This window comes from Puntigrus tetrazona, chromosome 9 (assembly GCF_018831695.1).
Source record: "Puntigrus tetrazona isolate hp1 chromosome 9, ASM1883169v1, whole genome shotgun sequence".
NCBI classification, from domain to species: Eukaryota; Metazoa; Chordata; class Actinopteri; order Cypriniformes; family Cyprinidae; genus Puntigrus; species Puntigrus tetrazona.
Genome location: NC_056707.1, coordinates 5,912,502 through 5,935,571, shown reverse-complemented (window position 1 = coordinate 5,935,571; position 23,070 = coordinate 5,912,502). Strand labels below are relative to the sequence as shown.

The 23,070-nt window shown below is 38.0% G+C and overlaps 1 protein-coding gene across 1 annotated transcript; it reads left to right on the top strand.

The window, feature by feature from the left end:
- The first annotated feature begins 4,435 nt into the window (after positions 1-4,435).
- LOC122351463 (prostaglandin F2 receptor negative regulator-like) lies at positions 4,436-22,717 on the top strand. The gene is given in 8 exon segments (XM_043248541.1): positions 4,436-4,464; positions 4,592-4,707; positions 12,692-13,171; positions 14,295-14,699; positions 15,725-15,770; positions 15,772-15,819; positions 19,689-19,999; positions 21,288-22,717. Coding segments are annotated over 8 exon segments (1,602 nt in total). The 3' UTR covers positions 21,455-22,717.
- Positions 22,718-23,070: the final 353 nt, after the last annotated feature.

The following is a 23,070-nucleotide window of genomic DNA, read 5'->3' as shown; positions in this document are numbered from 1 at the left end:
CTAGACATTCTAAACTTTAAACTTATTGCTAAAGTTATTTATGTATTATTTATAGCATCAGCCTAAAAATGGATGAAAAATTAATCAAATGAAAAAGAAAAAGCAGATAAACTCGTTACTTTTCCGAATAGGGGACATCACTGTTGTGCTTTATTTTTATCTTTACTGGAAATGTCATTTACAACTTCTGATCTCGATCATCAAAAATGGAGAATAATCATATCTGTATGTACTGCATATTTTTTAATAGAAGGCTATAACACACCATAAAACCGCCTATTCTTTTTAAAACAATGTCTTCTCTCTGTCCATTGAGTCATCAGTGGCCCTATGTTTCGTGAATCCAAAACCCATAATTGTATTCCTTTGACAAACTTTGTACTTGAGAACTGAGAAAGAAGAGGCAGATGTGACTCACCTGTGGGTGTGACAACCACCTTCCCATTCTTCAGACTTCTCAGAATCTTGCGCCAGTTTTCCCCTTCTTCACCTGTCTAACCTCCTGGGCACATTACAAACATACTCCTTGGTCACAATGGCTTTGCTCTTTCAGACTTGATCCGCCAAAACCACCACCTCTGAAGGTCCAACTGAAGTCCCACCATCTGCGTGGCGCTGGGTGTAGCCGAGCCCTACTTTGATCTTATCATCCGGTCCGAGCGTCAGGAGCTTCCTCCAGGGGTTGCTCCTTTCCTGATGGACCAAGTGACGGAGAGGAAGGTGTGCTCCGTGGAAGCCAGTCGTGTTGCTGGAGTTCCACTGATTCTCCCTCCAGACACATGACTTGGGGATGGCTGGGCCAACCACCTTCAGACTGTCCCCAATCACTGAACGGTAAAAAAAATAACTCTTTAAACGAGCCAGTATAACTAATTTACATTTTATTTGTTGCCACTAGCGCTGCAGTTACACTTACGTTTTAACAAAATCATAACAGACCAAGCATTAATTGGATATAAGTGGGGATATTATGTTTTAGAAATTATTCTGTAAAGTGTGCATTAAATTGCTTAAGGGAAACTCTTGTTGTAGTTATTACTTGCTCATTCCTCACATGTTGTTACAGGAAAAGGAGTGTGGTTACTAGTACATCCACAACATCAGCTAAAACAACCACTAAGAACTGGTTGCATTTGACCCACTTAACTTTTCTCACACACCTGTGTCTGTCAGTGTCAGTAAATAAGTAAAAGCACTCTTTTGGCTAAGTTTAGGGAAATTCTAATAGTGGCACTGCTTCTTAAGGTCCTCTCTAAGGCCGGCATAAGCGGATACAGAGAAAAAAATCTAGGAAATCAAAGAAAAAGCTCACACAGATGCAGTCATTTATATCATTGACTGGCCCAGAGATCTACAAATAAAGCTGGATTGATCAGATATAATCTTATGCTGATCTGATGTAACAATTCAGTAATTATTATGATCTGTAACTGCAACCTCATATTTTATACTCCTGTGTTGTTGGTGCTGATTGTGCTGTTATTTTGTGGTTGTTAGTATGGAAATTCATCTCGTCCATCTCCAAAAAGTAGGTGGAGTGATAAAATCAGAATCACTATCTTACAAAAAAGCTTTAGGCTCACTCCATTTCGCTCTGGGCTTTGCTCTAGCTGACAGAGACAAAAGAATAAGTCTTTGTATTTTTGTGTTCAAGCCTTTTTCAGTGCATCATGTTCCATTTTAAACTTTCAGTACAACCTTGTTTACTTCATAAACCTACTATATCTTATCTGAAACAAGCTGTCCATCACTGTATTGCACTGCATTACATGTTGAGCATAAATCTAAGTAGTTAAATACCACCATCCCATTTTGGTAGGAGGGTAACAGATTGACAACCAATATTTAAAAGATCTCACTGGGTTAAATTACAAGCTGATTAAAATCAAAAGTTCTTCTTCATTTTGTTCTTCTAAATATCAGCAACTGCTTCCAAGTACAGAAACTTTTCCTCAGCGTGGGTCTGTAATTACAATTTAGGAAATTTGTTTTTATGAGTATGGTTATAAAACAGTGTATAACAATCATGCTTAACATTTAGACTATTTTTTTATACTTCCTTTTTAAATGATTTGCACTGTCAGGCTTTTGGGGTTAAGAAGTTGGAAGTGTAGAGTAGCCTGTCTTTTATTTTTAACTCAGCTTGATTGTGTTTTGTATTAGGCAGTTAAAACAGGCCTCTGCAATCTTATTTTCATTTCCATTAGATAAGTTAAAGGTTTCTTTGGAATTGAGATTTTGCTGTTCCAGTTGATGCGACCAGCAAGGATCGTAAGTGCAACACAATTTCACAGCACAGGGCAACACATAATAGACAGCCCAAGACAGCAATACAATAAACTTAGTGAAGCAACTCAACATTCCTTTGTTAATAGTTTCTAAAGTGATGATTTCAAATTAAGATCAGAGCTTGGATACTGGAAGGAAGGAAGAATTTAGAGCGGATTGAACAAAGAATGAGGTTTAAAGACACTTTTTATAATGCATTTATTGTGATACTGTATTTATACAACAGCTCAATGGCATTGAACTGTTGTATAACACAAATACCACAATAATACCTCATGAGTGATATTGCTCATTCAAAATACTTTAAAACAGGTATGGACAAACCCTTGTGATAAACAATGTTGCTCAATGTTGGAACTGTGATATCATGACCACTTCTGTTAATTAGCATAGTTCTTAAGCAATAATTTTTAAATGCCAAAATATCGCTTAATATATCAAAGTCCATCATTAACAATGTCATTTTGAACTCCACTGTTCCAATTTAAATACATACTAAATGGATGTTAAATGTGAATAAATACGCTTGTTTAGGGTGAACATTAGTACAAATGCGGTGCATCTCAGATTAGAATGTGGAAAAGTTCATTTATTTCAGTAATTCAAGTCAAATTGTGAAACTCATGTGTTAAATTCAATACACACAGACTGAAACAGGTTAATTCTTTCGTTCTTTTAATTGTGATGATTCTGTTCATTTAACAAAAACCCGCAATTCACAAATCTCAACAAATTACAATATTATTAATTACAATTTAAAAAAACATTTTTAGTATGTTTCTGAAAGTATGTTTAATTTACTGTACATGTACTCAATACTTGGTAGAGCTCATTTTGCTTTAATTACTGCCTCAATTCAGTGTTTCATGGAAATTGTTGATCAGTTTGTGGCACTGCTGAGGTGGTTTATGGAAATGGTTTCTTTGACCTGATGTTAGCTCATCACATCTTTGGTCTCTTGTTTCTCATTTTCCTCATGACAATAACCTATAGATTCTTTATGGGGTTCAGGTCTGGTGACTTGCTGACCAGTCAAGCACCAACACTATGGTCATTTAACCAGCTTTGGTGCTTTTGGCATTGTGGGCAGGTGCCGTCCTGCTGGAAAATGAAATCAGCATCATCAAAGCTGGTCAGCAGGAAAAGTGCTCTAAAATTTCTTGGTAAATGGGTGCATTCCTGCAAATCATCACAGATTGTGGAAACTTAACACTGGACTTCCAAGAAACTTGGGCTATAGGCTTCTCCATGATTCCTCCAGACTCTAGGTTTCCAAATAAATACAAAACTTGCTATCACCTGAAAGAGGCTTTTGGACCACTGGGCAACAACAGTTCTTCTTCTCCTTAGTGATGAACACCTCAGCAAAATATCTGTGTGGTTCAGTAGTATAGCCAGATTGCCAACACATCTGTGTGTGGTGACTCTTAATTGTGACGCGACCTCAGTCCATTCCTTGTGAAGTTTACTCAAATTCTTGAATCTATTTTGCTTTGTGATTCTCATAGGCTACAGTTCTCTCAGTTGGTTGTGCATCTTACTGCTTCCACACTTTTTCGCCCAATCAACTCTCTGTTAACATGGCAGATGCAGCACTCTGTGAACAACCACTTTCTTTGGCGACTGTTTGTGACACCACTCCCTGTGAAGGTGTCAGTGATTGTCTTCTGGACAGCTGTCAGATCAACGGTCTTTCTCCTTGATTGTAGCCTGGTAAGACAAACTGAGAGACAGTTTTGAAGCTCAGGAAACTTTTACGTGTCTTGAGTTAATTAACCCCAGAGTGGCATGTCTCTATATTCCTAATTAACTCCAAGACACGTCTGCTCTAACTGCTAAGCAGTCTCTCATTTGATTCTAATCATGAGAAAGACTGCTGATCTGACAGCTGACTCAGAACAATCACTGACTTTTCACCGAAGGTAAACCCTGATAAATGTTATCAAAAGAGAAATATTTTGTTCACACAGTGTAGTAATCAAGCATGTTAACAGAGTTGATTGGGGAGAGAAAAGTGTGGAAAAAGATGCTGTAACTGAGAAGAACATGAGGAATGCAAGAAGCAAACAGATTCAGGGCGAGTAGCTTTCACGAAGGCTAGATAAAGCTGCAGAAGCCACACACAGGTGTTGAGCTGTCTGCAACTATGCTGCTGAACCTGAACGATGACTCGAGGTAACACACAGGCTGAAGGGCTGTTGTTGCCAGTGATGCTTTGAGATTTTAACTAGGCCCGAGCCGCAGAGTCTGTGAGCCATGGCAAGTTTCTTGATCCGTGTTAGGCTCACAATCTGTGTTGCAGTGAAAATGCCGAGGTACGACGCTCGCTCTGCGCGACCGGCACTGCTGTTCATTTTCCGGCGGGTTGGCACCTGCAATGCCAAAGCACCGAGGAACGGTTAAACGACCGCGGTGACGGTATTGCGGCGGCGGCCGCAACGAACATGAAAATGCGCGGGTGACCGATAAGCAATGAAGAGCAAGAAGACAAGCGCAGATGACTGAGCACTTCTCAGAAACACGGGCTCTCGGCGTGCTGCAAACTGTTTCCATGAAAACGCTGAACCGAACGACAAAGCAGAAGAATGCTCGCAGCTGTGGAAACATGTTGACAAATTAACTCAGAACATGCTTTCCAAATATTTTTAAATGTGTTAACAGCTATTGTAATTTTGTTGAATTGTAATTGATGGGTTTTTATTGAAGTAATGAGCGAAGTCATCGCAGTAAAAAGAACGAAGAAGGTAACTTACCGGTATTTCGTGCTGTGTGTGTTAATTTAACATGAACTCTGTTGACGAATTGCTGAAACAAATAGACTTTCCACATTGTCTGAATGCGCTACGGTAATGTTCACCCCAAAACAAGCGTATTCTGCATTAGCCTCCATTTGTATAACTAGAGCCGGAACGATGATTCAAAACATTTGTTAATGATGAACTTTTGATATGATAGCGATATTTGGCATTTAAAGTTGACAGCAGCTATGCCAGTCAAGTGGCAAATATGCCTCGGATTTAACATTGATAAATATTGTTTATCTGAGGCTAATCATACTCTGTTTAAAGTATTTTTAAATGAGCAATATCATATAAGCGGTGACCATGTGATACTGTGTTTATACCTTGATTCAGTATTGTGCGGTAACTAATTGCTATATTACATTGTCACAATAAATGCGTGTAAAAGTATGCTTTTAAACACATTCTTTTGTTCGGTCTTCAATTCACTTTCGCTCATCAAGCTCTGATCTTTTAATTTGAATCATCACTTTAGGCTGTGAGAATGTTGGTATGATGGCAGCTCGTTATCTTGCTGTCTTAGCTGATACTGTGCTAATGTTCGCTATGCTATGAAAATCTGTGTTGGCACTGCGTCGCGACAGTGATCGGCTGGGCAACTGGGTATTCCCAAAGACATGGCTTATCTGTGAAATGAGAAATAGTGGAAACCTGTTTTAACTGCCTAATACAAACACCAGTCAACTGATTAAAATAAAAGACGACTACTCTACACTTCAGCTTCTTAACCCGCATGGCCTGACGTATTAAATCATTTAAAAAGAAGTATAAAAAAATGATCTGAAATGTTGCATGTTGTTATACGGCATTATTTTAACTTTCATATAAAACAAATCTCCCCCAAATTGTAATTACTACCTGAAAAGTTTCAACAACAGTGTGCTGATGTTTTACCAGCGAACAAATGAGAAAGAACGATTTTTAATCGGCTTACTAATTGCTCGATGAAGATCTTTAAATATTGATTTAATCTGTTACCTCTAATAAATGATGATATTACTTAATTTCTGACATGTAATGCAGTGCTGTACTGATGTGGCTGTTTCAGATAATTATGTAGTATGATTGAAACTGGGTTGCTGCTGAAAGTTTAAATAATTTATTTTTTTTAAACCTAATTTTTAAACTTTTATCCATCAAAGCAGCAAAGCTCTGCTTACATGGAACACTTTTATTTTATCACCCTCCTTTAAGCAGTAGGCAAGCTACTCTGCTATTTCAAATAACAATGCTTTTGCTAAAGCTGCATATTCTTGATGCTGATCATAATGTGCAGGTGTTACATCAGTTTACTCGTTAGCAATGCTCTTGACTGAGTAGTGTGTTTAGCAGCTCCTGCTCACTGTATCAGCTTTCACTTATTTAGCCTCCTAGGCTAGTTAATACTGCAGAGACACAAGCAGCCTGCGTCAAAACCACAAAACTGGCCAAGTCTTTTACTTTGTTTACTGTGTTTTGTTGACATAGTGTGAAGAAAAGACAGAATCAATCACAAACCGAACTGTAATTTGTTTTGCTTTGATGTTGTGATATACTAACTGTATTTCTTTGTGTGAAGAAAATAGTATTGTAACTCATAACAAGTTTCCCTTTTAACTGGTAATACTTACAGAGTATTTCTAACACCTCAGTAATGCTATGTTGTATTTTGTTTTTAATGTGTAACTTTTCTGCAGCGTGATATTGTGTAAATATGGTGCTATAACAAGAGGTATTTTTGTGTCGGTGATTGAGGAACGATCTGGTGGCTCGGCCGTCCCCCGAGAATCGGCGGTGCTCAGTCGATGAACTCCGGTGCCTTGCGTTTCGAGCTTTTCGCGAACACCTACTCAAATCATGATGCATCGGGAAAGGCACCTTATGATCTTGTTGTTCGTGAAACCGACTGCCAGCTGCGCCCAGTAGTGAACTCGGTGGAACGCTCAAACGGAAGGTATTTTGCTCAGACTTCGGTCAAAGAAAGAACACAGCTTGTCGAACAAGAAGGAAGCATGTTTTATGCCCGGCGAAAGTGGTGAAAGAAAGGAAAAAACTGGCGCCGTCTGGAGAAATCTCTGAAAGAAAATGGGAAAACCAATTGTCACACCCACGAAATGATCACATCTTCATTCTGTCTCAGTTCTGCACCCTTACAAGTTTGTCAGTTGACTGCAATTATGAGATGCGATTCACGGAGCCACTGATGTCCATTGACGAAGACATTGTTAAGAGCCGGCGATTTTATGAACGATATAACCTTCTGTTATGCGGTGTAGCTACTGTGATTATTCTCCATTTTTGACGACTTGAACTGTGGTAATGACGACAAAATAGCACGCGTGATAATCTGATAAAATGGCAATTTGTGCATTTGATTAATTTTCGTCCATTTTAGGCGATACTATAGTAAATACGCCAAATAACTTTGGCAATAAGTTTAAAGTTTAGAATCTGAAGATATTACGTTATTTATGGAAGCGAGGAAAGCGTGGCGACTGGCAGCTTCTGCTGCATTATTGATTTGTGCTTATGTATGGTAATGTAGTCAGCGAAATGTTTAAGTTCATTTGTTTATTAGAGACTAAAAATGACGCTAATATTGCCTTCTGAAAGGCTACTGTATATTGCTAAAGAAGGAGTGGTAAATTGACACAAGCTGAAACACTATTTATTAAAATTCATTTAAAAAAGAAACGGCTTAACTGAAATCATTTTGAGTTTCTTTTGACTTGGATTGTCGATGATATCGGTGAGAAGTAAATTATCGAAACCTTTTAAACAACATAAAAATTCTGATAATACTTTTAATTTTAAAGCAAGTTATAATTCATGTTTTGACCTAACACAAATGACGTGGAGTTGATGTTGCTGTTATTTCAGGTAATTCCCCAGCCACAATGCTTACCACTGGGCATATTCAGTATATGAGGTTCAAGTTTAGTTTTTTACTAAAAATAATTTCTCAAATCAAATGAAGACTACGCTTATGATAGCCGTAATGTCACTACAGTGGGGAATTGTTTTGCCTCAAAATCTTTGCTGAAAGAGGAATCAGTGATCAAAACACATTATCTAACTAACATAATATCACATTTAAATGCTTTAAATAATTCATTAAAACCTGTTCACTCTAGTATTTGTATTTTTGTGTCCAATATGCATTAGAAAATATACTGTTAGTTTGCCTGGAGTCTGAGATTAGCATGGTTGTCTGGGTTACAGAAACCATTACTTTATCTCTTGTAATTTATGCTAGGATTTGTAAGAGAAATTATTGCCTGTAGACACCAGACAGGAGACAATGCTGCTTTCTAAGTCCCTGTTATTATGAAGCCTTAGGAACAATGATGGCAGACTGAAGGATTTCAAGACTGTAGCTGTGACCTTTTTATAGTATTTTATTAAAAGCGCTTCTGCCTGTTGATGTTCTTTCATGTGGCTCTCTCATTTTTAGTAAATGTGTTCATTTTATCTCAGCGTGACTTGAAGTTATAAAGAGGCCCTGAGGGATTACAGATATTGGCAATGCGTGATTCTATTCAAAGTCGTAATATCTAAAGATGCCCAATGTAGATCCAAAATACAGTCTCAGTTTATTTAAAGGTCCAACTCTGGCTATTAATTAACTACAACTTTTGCCTCAATAAAAAAATACATTAAATGCGTGACCATGTTCTACATCCATAGGCCTAAACTTGAAAACAACTAGCTATTAATAGGCTATATATACTCACATATACACATATGCATGTATATATTTTAATAGTTAGTAGTTTTTAAGTTGAAGCTTATGGATGTAGAAATAATCATGCAAGTTATGTTTAGGTACTAATAAACAGCCAAAGGCGTTATTATGTAGCCATGTTAATAAGCATTTAAGTAATAATGATAATTAGTTACATGATATTTGATGAATGTGATGATTTTGGTTTGTAAATATTATTTTTCCCTGATTTATTGCACCTCTGTCCTCCCCTGTTTTGTAGAAATAACATGTCTTTCTGGTGTGCGGATCACATCATTTTGCTAGATATAGTTTACTGACAGCAAACATGAATGGAAAACAGTTTCAAGACATTTGCTCGTAATCAGTTTTTCCAGTTTCTATCTCGTAATCAGTTTCCATCTCTGACTCAAGACAAGAAACCCCCACAGGGAATAGAAAGTCCCACACACTTCCAGAAGTGCAAACATACATTTTCCCACAGCATACTCTACCTTGTCCTTCCGTACTTCACCTGTAACTATGTAAGATTGCTGTCAAAAGTACCACAGAAAGTACCGGCCGAAGCTTTAACAGCGGTGTGCTTGTGGGTAATGGAGCCAGTAGTGTTTGCTGTTGCCCCCGATGTTATCTCTGACCCTCTTACCGGCCTCCAGACTGCAGTGTTACAATGTATGAGGGATGTTTGAAGTTTACCAAGCAAACAGAGTCGCTGGCTGCCCTATCTGAGTGCATTGCATTTCACCCTTCACAAATGGAAAGCACATCTTGGTGAAGTCATATTTGATAAAAAAACGTTTTCTAAAGACTCCTACATATCTGTCACTTATGAATCAGCTTTACTTTTCTTCACTCTGTTGTATTGAAGTAAATTAAAATTGTGTCTGTGCATAGTTCAGTCCGGTTTCAGCAGAGGTGAATAATCTCTAACCTGTTGTTTGTCTGTGAATGATTGATCAAGTTCTTTTCCTGGTGTATCGGACAGTTACAGTGGATGAACTAATGTAAGGGACGAAGATTCAGTTTCTAAGGCTTTGCGGTGTCATATGATAGCAGGAAAACGTTTTGCATATGTAAAGTAGACCTGGACACTATAGGAACTGTTTTAAATGTGTTGTAAGAAGTACAAAAGTACAACACAAAGTCATGAAAAATTGAATGCTATTCAAATACTTTTGCATTTCACACTGGAGAATGTTTCAAGGCTATTTTATGCATTTACATTTTGTTCTTGTTACTTTATCTAAAGCAGCTTAAAAATAAGGAAAAATACAAACTGTTTTTCATAAGAGCCATCTGCAAGTATGCAGTTTGTATTTTAGAAGTATAAGCTAGCACGTAAGCTAGAAAGCAGATATAAGTTAATGTGCATCTTTGAAGTAAGTGTCCTTGTATATGATTATAGATTAGATGAGTGATTGCGAAAGAGTGTGTCATCCATCTTAAGAAAGAGAACTCCTGCATTCTGCTTCTGTACAGAAAAGTTCTTCTTTAAATTTAGCTTTTTTCATTTGCTTGGACCTTTATTTTTAAAAATGCTGTGTGTGTGTGTGTGTATATATGTATGTGTGTGTATTTTCATCTCTTGATTAACAAAATTTTAATGGATTCCCAGCAAAAAGTCACTACACAAGTCAGGACTAATTAATTATTAATAGTCAGATATCACTTAAAGCATACAACAAAGTCTCACGGGTAAATCCATTTTCTGAGATGAAGTCTTTATATGAGTTATGGCTGTGAATGGTATGAAAACATATGAATGAAATCACACAAATTCCTATCAATTAGCCAATTTGCCGAGACATAGCAGAGTTACGGCTAGCGATAAGACTGTGTTAAAACATAAAAACCCTGCATTGTTACATTTACGCCCTGCACGACGCATTAATGTACATTCAGGCTGTTAGTCTCACCACAGGATAATTATTACAGTGACATGAAAAGCATTATTCCATGATATAATGTTTTGTTTAAGTGGGCAGTAACTGGGGAAAGAACATATTTAAGAAGGTTAATTTCTTGGCTTTGTTATGAAAGAATATAGTGCCGGTAGCAAAGCCCTCCCTTCAAGTCTCCTCTCATTTTTTGAGGCATTCCTCTCTGTCTTTCATTCTAATGGCTCATTGTGAAACATTGCAACTGCTAATCGTAGAGCTCTGTCTCTGTTCAGTTTTTTTTTATACTCTTTATTGCGTGCTTGCAGAGCTCAGACACACTGCTAGCTGTCTTTTTTTCTCCATGTTTGCCGCTGGTGATAGAACCATGTCAAGGATTTCTGTGCAACATGCTGCTTTATTTTTGAAGTCTTCTCCCTCAACGTTAAATGTTAATCAGTGTTTTGCATATTCTAACTGCACTATGAATTCAGCTCGGGAGTTTCCTTGTAGCAGGTTATTCAAAGCTACGCTACATAATACTGCTAAATGTAATGTGCACAAGGCTCAGACTTCAGAGCTTCATTTTTTTTTCCTTTCATAATCCGATGATAGCAGTTTTGTGAGATGTTTTTGACCACACAGTGCTGGAGGAAGTGCATGCATTTTCGATAGTTTGATATGGGTCAGTTTAAGATAAGGAGTAGAGGAACTGGTTAAGCATCTGGAGAGGCTAATTTTTATCAGTTCAGGTCCTATGTCTGTAGGAGTACGGTACTTGCAATAGGGAACTAAAAATGTGTTTTCTTACCAAAGAAACAGGTGTCTTCTCTCAAAGTACACAACAGCTGGGCATAATGTGTGACTGCAGAGGCAGTACGTGAGCTGGCCTGGTGTCAGATACACAAAGCCAGACCTGTGTGTGTGTGTGTGAGTTTTCCATAGCTTGAACAATGACAGCTGAAAATTGATAGAATGTGCACCCTTGCCCTTCCCTTCCTATCCAGAGACAAAAAACTAGGTCGACTACTGCACCTCTCCAGACACTATGACCGGGCGATTATATTTAAAACATTGTTTTTCATACTTTTGTGATGTATTTGATCTGGAATGGCAACTGATTATTTTTATTCAGAGATTGCAAACATTTCAACCAAAAAGTCATTTGAAAGCAAGACTTCAAAAGTTTCATGCAAAACGTAAAACACTTTAAACAAGAGAGAACGCAATCTAACAGTTTATTCACTAAATCAACGCAAAGAAAGAGTTAAAAATGTTCACTTAGATGTACACTCAAATTCATAGTAAACTGTTTTAGCTTCACACACTACCATATATTTTAGGCTCAGTAATATTGTCGGTTACCCTTTATTTTAATAGTCCATTCTACTAACTAGAAGTAAACATACTTCAACTAATTCTCATCAGTGCAACTACATGTCTACCAACACTCAGAGTAGACTGTTAGGGTAGATTTGGGTTTAGTAGAAAATGCTGAAATACTTGTAAGTTTCTGATAGTCGGTATGTTCTGGGTCTATCAAAATAAAGTGTAAGAAGGTATTAGTATTAACAGTCTACTAATACTCGAATAACTGCTAGTTGACATGCGATTTACTTTTAGCAGAATTTCTAAATTGTTAAAATAAGGTGTTACCATATTGTTTTTACATGAGTATATTTTAAAATGTAATTTTCCACTCTGATAAGCACTAATGCAACCAATAATGCATTGGTGGTACAAGTAAATCATTGAGTCAGTATTGAATACAATTTTTATATGCTTACTGAAGTTAAAATTAGAGTGGAGTTGCAAGACAGGATGGTGAAATTAGTCTATTATTATTATTATTATTATTATTATTATTTATTATTTTTTTTTGTTGATTTCCCCAAAAATATGCTGTAGTGCTATTAAAACATTACTTGGATTGTTGAACGGTGGTTTTGTTTGGCTGACCTCTGTGTTGGGAAATACATTGGAAATCTCATGAAAATATGCAGGCAAACGTTCTTCGTAAGTTGCTTATGTTTCACGGTCTGTGACTGAGATCTTTCTTTTGCCTTCTTCTCTCACAGAGCTGCAATTCAAGGTGAACCTGACACAATCTCTGAACCCTCAGTCGACAAGCGAGCCCACTGAACTGCGCTGTAAGGTGTTCGACCTCCTCCACCTCCAAGATGGCCGCCTGGGCGTGACCTGGTCTTACTCTACAAACGCTCCTGGAGATGTATCTCAGAAGAAAATCACTGTAGCCTCCCTGAATGAACAAGGAGCACTGATTGCAGGCAGTCAGTACCAGCAGAGGCTGGACAGTGGGGACATAGCAGTGACCAGGAGAGAGTCTAACATCTTCATTCTGCGAATGCTTCAGACTCGAGACGCAGACATGGGTTCTTATTCCTGTGTGGTCACAGCATGGAAGCCTGCTCAGCAGAGCGGATGGGAAAAAGCAAAGGAGGTCCAGTCAGCGCCTGTCACTGTTCAGTGGACACCAAAAAGTAAGCTTTAAATTTGAGGTCTTTGTTTTTGTGAAGCTTTCTTTTGGGTCTGTTAAAATATAATTTGATAAATTGGCCATAAAATCATTTAACATTTTAAACATTCTTATGCTCTTTAAGCAAGTATGCAAGTACTTGGCTAACACATTTCCAAAATGTTTGGAGCTGTTTAACATATTCATGTTCATTCAGTATACTGTGTTACTGCTCTTTATGCTAACAAAACTTGTACTTGTAGACCCTAAGCCTCAGAGAAACAAGTGTGCATTTTTAAAACATTCTCTTTGAAATTAATTCTGTTTTTGTGGTAACTGTATAGCATAACTGTTGATGAGTAATTAGCTGTTGAATTGAATTTACTTATTGTAGAGTTACCAAAAGTTATGTACAAAGTGGTCCACTAGTTAATCAAGTTATCTCGTCTTGTTTATTGGGTAAATTAAATGTTTCCTTGTGCATTTGTATAATTTACACTCATCTTTGCATTTCCATCCAGCATTCCTCACTTCATCAAAGTTAGAAATGCAACTTGTATTTTGTATTGCATTCAGACCGCACAGTTTGAATAGCCAAAAATTGGTTTGTTCTCTTAAACTTTAGAGTTGTAGGTTTCCGGCCTTTAGTAACAATGTAACTAACTGTCCCCAGCCTGTTTTTAGGATTCGCGGTCACTCTTCTGATATATCTGATATGAGCTAAGTGCTCCCAGCAACTGTAACAGTTTTAAAAAGCTTGCATCAAAGCTTTAATGTTTAAAAGTCTTCAATGTCTCTCATTTTTCAGCTCTCAATAAGAGATTAGAGTAAATGGATTTAATTGTGTTTTGCGATGTGAAGACAGATTTAGCTCACAATGGCTGTTCTGTCTTGGTCTGGACCTTCTCCTTTGCACTCTTCATTTCACTTAGGCTGTGTTCTGACACAATTTCTGATACTGATGAAACGAACATGGTGGCAACCACCACATAAGGGGCAACTGCGTCTTTTAAATCTGTTAGCATTGTTTTAGTATTTCTGAAAGGATAAATATGGGGAAAATGTCAAATCTGGCACACTAATTGAGGAATGTCTAAGCATTCTTGATGGCAATTTTGGTCTCAGTTTAATGCATGTGATCTTTTTAGTTCCAGTTTTGCAAGTTGTAGCCCATCGTGTGAGAGAAGCCTCGACAGGAGGATCCACATTTGAGATGAGCTGTCTGGTGACTGGTCAGAGCCTGAAGAATCCCGGCTACTCTGTGCTCATCCGCTTTGAGGAGACCTTGGGAGGAAAGTCCCGCAAAGTGTTGTCACTTAACCAGGACTCAGTCTTGCAGTTAGAGGAGTGGAGCGAGCCGAGCCGCATCGACAGCGTGGTTCTGGAGAAGACCGGGCAGCTCGAGTACCGCTTCCGCTTGTATGGGGCCCAAGTCACAGATCGTGGGTTCTACTATTGTGATGTCACAGCCTGGACACGGGATCAGAGCCAAGACTGGATCAAAGCCGTCAGTGCGGAGTCCAACAAGATTGAGATCACTTTTGTACACACAGGTATTATCATGCTAACTACACTATATTCAGCGAGCTTTAATAGTCTGAAGGATGATACTGAATTGCCTGTGGGGTATGTTTACAGCTGAGGTCATGTTACCCTCTCATACGCTTTCTGTAGTTCCTTTTTTCTGTCTGATTCTAGATGACTAGACCTCTATAGTGTCTCCCTCAGGGCAGATTCCTGCTGCCTACAGAGACTCTCTTTTTATCTCTCACTCTCTTTTGTACAGAGGCAGCATTTTAAAACATCGCAGACACGCTCCCGTGTGAATTCTGGTTCTAAAAACTAAAACCAAATTCAAATGTATCCCTCACAGTAAAGGTGATCCCGTAATAGGAAAAATAAAACCAAGATGGCAAACAAAACAATTAAAATGTGCTGCAGAGGTGTTGCAGTTTTGTTGGACAGCGCAGTTTTTGGTTTATTGAGGGAACAAGCTTTGTGATCAGCAAAAGTTTGATTCTTACATGCTTTGTTCCTCATGATAATCTTCCCAAATGAGAGTAGTTTTTATGAATTTTATAGCCTTAATAATTTAGTCAGCAGAAGTAAAAAGGCTATAGTCAAACTGCACCTCGGTCCCATGACTTTACCTTCGCTGTCACTATAACTTCTTATATACTTATAGCTCTTTCAGTCATTTTTAAAAAATAATTGACCTCTGTAATGCCATTTAGCCCCTTGTTAGGAACCATCTTTTTCATAACAAGTAAAAGCTTTTAAAAAAAATTCATACATATTAATGATGTATATTACGTTGTAGAATAAAGCATGAAAATATCTTGAACTTGTGTTCACTGTAGACTTTATTTTAGGCTTTTAACCAAAAGCCCAACTTCAGGAAAATGGAACCAGAAGTGCTAAAATATTAAATTGTTTCTAGGTATATAATGAAATTTCAGTAATAACAAATTCAGATTGTTCATTGTTGCCACTATTGAGGTTTGATTACATTTTTTGTAATATTTAAAAAATTTTAAGTTTTCGACATAAAGTTGACTTTCAAAACTTTCTCATGCAGGCCCAGTGTTCAACATATCCATTCATTCAGACGCAAACAATGTGTTGCGGGGACACAGTCCAAATGAAGTGCATCGTATCCATCCTGGAAGCGTCACGAACACTGGCAAGTGCTGCTTGTCTACTGTCTATATATTTTTTATATATATATAACATAGTTTATAGAAGGATTAAGATAAATTAATTTCTAAACATTTAAATAAATGCCACTGAAGTTTTTCTCCTTTTGCAATTTCAAATCTTTCAAACTTTATTTTACGTTAAATAGTTTGGTGATTTTATCTAATCCACTGGCATTCATTCCTTTTTAACTGTGGTTTATGTCCTAATGCTTTTCAAGATCACTATATATTTATTTTTGACACATTGAAGAAATGTGCAGAATTTGGAGGAAATATATTAAAATATTTGGCGTTCCATCTTAACAGATAAGAGATTCATCCCCAGTGAACTTCAATCTCCCAGTCCATTTCATGTCACAATCTGATGTATAAAAGGAACAGAATCTCAGAAGTAACCAAGTGCTTTCTTAGGTATTTTAATTATTTAAAGGTTTTTGTAAAACACTTTAGCTTTTCACCAGTTATTTTAGTGTCTTTTCGTTTCCTGCTCAGTTTTTGCCTTAGACCAGTCTGACCTTGTAGGCTGTCTTGGGTGGCATGTTTTAACAGCAATATCAACGTTTAACTTAACTTAAGGTATCTAAATTCAGTTTGTTTCCTTCAGTCTTCATTTTCTTCAAAGGCGTGTGCTGTTGTTCATGTGGGTGTGTTTCGTGGTTATTCTCAGTTGATATTAGCCTATAAACTAATCTCAACCAGTTGGAGATTATCACCTGAGCTTTACCCCCTGACTCACATCCTGTACTGGAGTGACAAAGCGTCTTTTTCTTCCTGAATCATTTTCTGCGTGTTGCTTAGTAGTTACTCACAAATACTGTATACTCAGTTATGAGCATTTCGCAGTTTTACGAAAACGCAATAACTTTACAATTGAGGCAGCTGAGCAGACATAGTTTTTGTAAAGTTAGCCTCTTGGCATTTTCGCTCAAACTCTGTAGAATGGAATTAAAAAACGTGATTTGGAGTGGAGAGGCCGTGTGTTAGATGTGAGTGGTTGGATGTTTCCTTGTTTTAGTGATCCTAGTGATTCAGAGCTGTGTGCTGCAGTTGGTCACATATCTTGCTCAGCCTGCTGTGATGGTATCAGTCAGAAATGTTGCACACTCGTGGTTGAATGTTGGGTAATACTCAGAACACGACGTAAAACGCTCCCTCATCGGTCTGTAGCCACAGGCACACACACATGCTGTAGTCATAGATACATGTCGGCACAATGTTCACACTTCTCTTTTCAAAATACAGTATAGAGAAACAAGAGATGTTTTTGTGCTGCTTTATTGTTCGTTTTTTAAAAGATTACCGCCCTGAAGGAAGAGAAGTTTCTGTTTCTATTGTGTTTCTCTAAGAGTAATCCTCAGGGAGTCAAGCAGCAATAGACGGTATGTCACTGAGAATTTTCCTATTAAAGGATAGTTGACCTAAGAAAGAAAATTCAGTCATCATGTACTCACACTTAGTTCGATGTCATATTTTCCACACAACCCATTCACTATATTCCAAAGCTTTAACAAGTTTTGCTTATGCTTAATATTGTCATCATTTACTCATCCGAATGTTGTTCCAAACCACTGGGAATCAAACACCCCAATGACTTCCATTTTCAGTTAAACACTGAATACCGTTTATCATCTTTAATGTTCTACAGAAGAAATAAAGATGTACAGTTTTGGAACAACATGAGGGTAAGTAAATAATGCTAGAAATGTCATTTTTGTGCGACCTATCTGCCATGACAAAAAAAAAAAGAATACGAGTTGGAAATGAAATGTTCACCTACATTTGAATGAACTGTTCCTCTTCAGCATTGTATTGTGAAATCACATTACAATGTTTAATTTTTCATTTAATTCATAAATCTTAATGTCTACATTGCTTGTTCTTGCACACAGGCTGACTAATGTACTCAAGTAATGCAGCCAAGAACATGTGCTTCAGCTGAAAGGCAGCGGAAGGCCGGAAGATGAAAGTACCCATGAGTACCGTCAAAGTTACTCATGAGTTCGGAGAGGGTTTCTTCTTTTATTTTGGGCTCGATTAGAGCAGAAAGAACATTTCCTTGTTTTAAGGCTAATTTTGGCCTAGTTGTTGTTCACAGTGGTTGAGAATGAGCGCAGCGCTGCTCCATAAGGCTCCTTATGATCTCAGGTTCATAGAAAACGCCTGTGCAGTTTAACAGCATCCAGTGTGTTAAGTCCTACACAAAACATTTCATAGGCTGAAGGCACTATTTCAATTTAGGGATTTACATTTGGGAGGCCACTGTAAAACAATGGGATATGTGTTCACTGTCGTCATAATAATATCCTCTTTTTTTCCACTGGCTAATTGTTTGATAAATGATAAATACTAACTTGATAGCAATTTTGTGAATGCTCCGCCTGACTTTTGTTATCTGATCTTCATTTAAACTTTCATTTCATTTTATTTAATTTTTTTTAGGATTGAGATTATAAAATGAAGCTGTATTTCGGCTTCATATTATAAGCATCAATCATCATATTGTCATATCAATTCTTTTAAGTTACTGTAATTCACTGGTTAAAAAGTAACACCGAGTAGTGTGAGGATCACTTTTCTCTCTCTCTCTCTCTCTCTCTCTCTCTCTCTCATAGTACATAACTGTACTGCCTCAATTCGATATCTACAGCTGCAAAACACTGAGTAATTAATCACCACAGACAGCATAAAGATCATCCAGCAAATGTGAGGAGGAATCAACAGCCTTTGTGCTTTTGTCCACTTCGGCCTCGGAAGTGCTAGTCGGGACCTGTCATTCCTCATCTACTTATGAAAGGATGTGTGTATATAAAGCTGTTCAGGGCCACAGTGTCAAATGTATAATGGTTTCCACTAAAAATGTTAAGCAGCACAATTGTTTATAACACTGACAATTCTAAGAAGTTAATCTGAGCACGTAATCGGCATATTAGAATTATTTCTGAATGATGTGACACTGAAGACTGGAGTAAGGATGCTGAAAATTCAGCCTTGCTTCACAGAAATAAAAAATGCTGTACGTTTTTACCGTAGTTGAAATGTTGTGGTTTTAGAAAGACATTTCTTGCCAAACCATGATAAATATTTGTAAGGTATATATACATAAAAAAAATGAAAAAAATGTAAGCCATGTCAGAGACAATCTGTATATACTGTAAAAAAAAAAAAAGAGAGAAGAAATAGCTAAAACAGTTTTTCACCAAAATGTCACAAACTCATAAATAAATATGACGATCCATGCACTTTAAGAATCATAAGCCGTCTGCTGTTCACATGGGATTCTGCTATGAGATGAAGTCTTGGTTTTTACTTGATGAGTATCAGAATGCTGTGGTGAATTGTGGTGGGCTTGAGCTGCGCTCATGGTTGTCAGTTTCTGATTACCCAATGGCCTTCATTGAGATTCCACACATAGCAGTGAGGGCTGCATGCAGAGACCTGCCTGAGTCTGTCAGACTGCTGCTGCCTCGCTCTGGATCATCAGGAGTGTATTTGGTATTAAGCCACTTGAAAGACACAGTTTAGCTTTGTTTTCTTTTCATACACTACTTGAATACCCTTGTGGTTATGGCACACACATGCTTGAATAAGCCGCAGCAACATCTCGGCTGTTTGTGTTGCAACGGATCGCTTATGAACAATCCACTTTAACATTCAGATGAAATTACCTCTCATGAATAAAGTCAGTGTTCAATACCACCTAAAACCCATTTACTTTCTATAATCAGACATTTATCAATTTTTGAGTGAAACAGGATTGTAGAGCAACACTTGATTAGACTGTGAAACAGAAGTTGTTTAAATGTCCATTTTGATTTCATACTGGCTTAAGTAGTTTTACTCTGTCCGTTCCACAGGTGATATGGCATTTGATGTACGCTGGTTCCAGAACACACACCAGGCTTTAGATAACGGAGTCCAGCCTCTCATCAGTATGGACCGCTGGGGAGTGGTAAAGAAGACCGGCTCCAATGACACCAGTCTGGAGCGCACTGACCGACACACGTTTGTCCTGAGCTTGCACAAGATTCAGGATAGAGATGTGGGAGAATACTACTGTACCGCCACACCTTGGCTCCTGTCTCCTGCTACTGGTGCCTGGAACAAGGAGAAGGACCTAGCCTCGGCTTCAACATTTCTATCAGTCAAAACAGAATGTAAGAATCCTGGTTGTGTCTAGGGTGGGAATTGTTAAAGTCCTTTCTTCTGGGGGGCTTTCAAGTCCTGCTTCTGGAGAGTCACCGTTCTGCAGATTTTGGCTCCAACTCCATTTAAGCACACCTGAACCAGCTAATCAGTGTGTTATCGGGGTTGCTTTATAATCCCAGGAATGTGTATTGGAGCAGGGCTGGAACTGAAGTCTGCAGGATGGTAGCTCTCTGGGAGCAGGGATGGAGACCTCTGCTTAAGGGCCTGGATACTCCAAGCTGACGATCGGGCTGGTTTGTTTGGTGTTGTCCTCTTGTTGGGCTCATGTTGATGGGACTGAGAATTATGATTGGATGTTCAATCAGTCCCCTAGAATTAAAGTTATTAAAGTCGTAGAGATTGGTACAGGCTGTTTTCGTGTTGCCTTTTAGATAAATTGGGATAAGAGTGAATTGATGCTCTTGTCACAAACAAGCAAGTAAAACTTTCTGCACTCCATTATAATTAAATAAATAAATTTTATTAATTTGTGTCTTGCAAAAGACTTTAGTAATGACTAGTAATATCGCTTATGGACCAAGGGTCCTCAGTCCACTTTATACATTCTACTAAAAGTACGCAAATTTACAAATACATATCAACTAGCAGTCATTAGTAGACTGCCTGCTTAATATCTTCTAACACTTTATTTTGATGGGTACACAACATACTGACGATCAGAAGCTTATTCTACTAATCCTAAACCTACCCATAGTCTACTCTGAGAGTTAGTAGACATGTTGTTACAAATTAAGTAGAAATTGGTTAACATGCAGTTACAAAGTTACTTAGTATAGTTAGTAGAATGTCTAGTGAACTATCAAAATAAAGTGTAGCCTTCTGCTCTCCTGGAGGGCCACCTTCTGTCAGAGTTTAGCTTAAGCTCCAATTAAACACACCTGAACCAGCTAATCAAGGTTTTGGGATCACTAGAAACGTGCAGGTAATCGTGGTGGAGCTAAGCTCTGCATAAAAGTGGCCCTCCCGGAAAAAGACTGGCTATTAAAACATTTCAAGATAAAGCAAGGACCATCTGAGATGGAGAGTTCTGGAAGGTTGTATTTTTCTGTCACAAATTAAAGGTCCTAAAAGTGCTTGTGACTTCATATGCTCTCTTCACCGTTTATGTCTACGGGAACTCTTCTGAAATCAACATCCCCAGCTGCTCTTCCCAAACTTTGCTTCCACAACTTTTTTATCTGGCGTCTTTATGAAAGTTTGTGATTGACAGTGATCATTCGGTTTGTTTTTCCGCAGTGTGGGAATCCTTGAAGATGCCAGTGGGATACGGCTTGGCTGCTGCTGTGATCGCCGGTGTTCTCTCTGTGCTGCTGGGTCTTGCTGTTGCTCACTGCTGTTTCTCCAGGAACCCCATACACACGCCCCGTCCCCGTAACAAGCTTATTGACCTAGAGATGGATTAAACCAGTCCCCCTTTTGCACTGCTGTGATCCTGCCCAAACCACTTCGACCGACTTGATGTATTATGCTTTGGGACAGAATATGGATATGTACATTGTTTAATAAGAGATGGAGAACCTGACTATGTGCACTCTGAGGATTGAGCCACTCCAATTGACAGCTCCATATTCCCACTTGGGATGCAATAATACACTTATTATTCTCAGGAATAGAGCCCTGACGGCCACATCCAATGTTTATTTGTTTTGTTTTTTTCCCCTGACTGCTGATGGGATGAGAGCACCAGGAATTAAAAATTTTGTTGAGTGCAAATTTGGAGCTGCACAATGGCCCAAACCAGCAATGTTACAGTTTTTACGGCTGATTATGATGATTTTATAGCATTTAATAGAAAGGACTCTAAAGAGCCAAGAACTTGTCTGTTGTGAGTGTGGCACAAACTCCAATTTTAGATTGACCTTTTAAACCGCCGCAGTCCCAGAGGCTTTGATTGTCACATCGTCGGCGGACATCCGCCGTGCCCCCCACCCTGCCTGCCTGTCAGAGTTATGCTCGCAACAGTAGGGAACCTAATATGACTGACCACAGGCAAAAGGATATATGGCTGATGGATGAGTGCTTCAAGGCTGCACCGCATCATTCTCAGATCCAGAAGTGACCACTCGAGGGAACGGACCAAACAGGCTGTCAGTCCGTGGCTTGGCTTTAAGCGGCCTGCTTTAAAGATCGCTTTAAAGCATTTCAAAGGCCCTGATAACTGATATCCACACTGTTGGCATTAACTCATTCCTCACTCTTTTTGCTGGTTCCAGTTTCCCAAACCTGCATTTTTGTCAGAAAGCACTCATTATACTGACACAACTGACCCGCACTGACGTTATTATTGTAGATCTTTTTGTACAAATGCTCTCTTTATCCACAACGTGGTCAGATAAGTATTTCTGAGAAGGGAAACTGTTGTTATGAGCGTTTTACTGTATCTCAGAGTGAGAGAGCTATGCAGAGCCTCATTTATAGACAAATGTCAAAAGGAATTTCACCAAGATGTTTTATTGTAGTTCATTTATGGATATTATTAAATGGATGTTTTTTTTCAAAGAATTATTCCTTTTTTATTTTTAGTTGTGTGAAATTTTATGCGCTTTTACCATCTCTCGCAATAAGTATTTTTTTCTGTTTTGTTATTCAATGACTGACATTACTAGTTCTCAATAGCAAACCAAGAAAACATTATTTCTCAATAATAAATAAAAAAAATATATATAAGTGTGCTAATCTGAGATTTCTGTTTTTCCCACATCTGTTGAGTTGTCCCTAACAGGGTTTTTTGTCGCATTATTTAATGAAGATGTGTTTTATATATATAAAGTTGCAGTCATATTTATTAACATTCCTCTCAACTGATGCTTCACAGGTTTTTTTTTACTTTCATTTAACTTCTTTGACTTGAACGCCCCTTGTTGCCCCAGATAGGTTAAGATATTTCTTGGTTCTGCTTGTTTTTAGACAAAATTACTACTGTTATTAAATATATAAAATTAACTAGTCCAGAAGTTTCAAAAGCAGTATTTTTTTTTTTTTTAATTTGTATGAATAAATAAGATAGATATCTAAATTT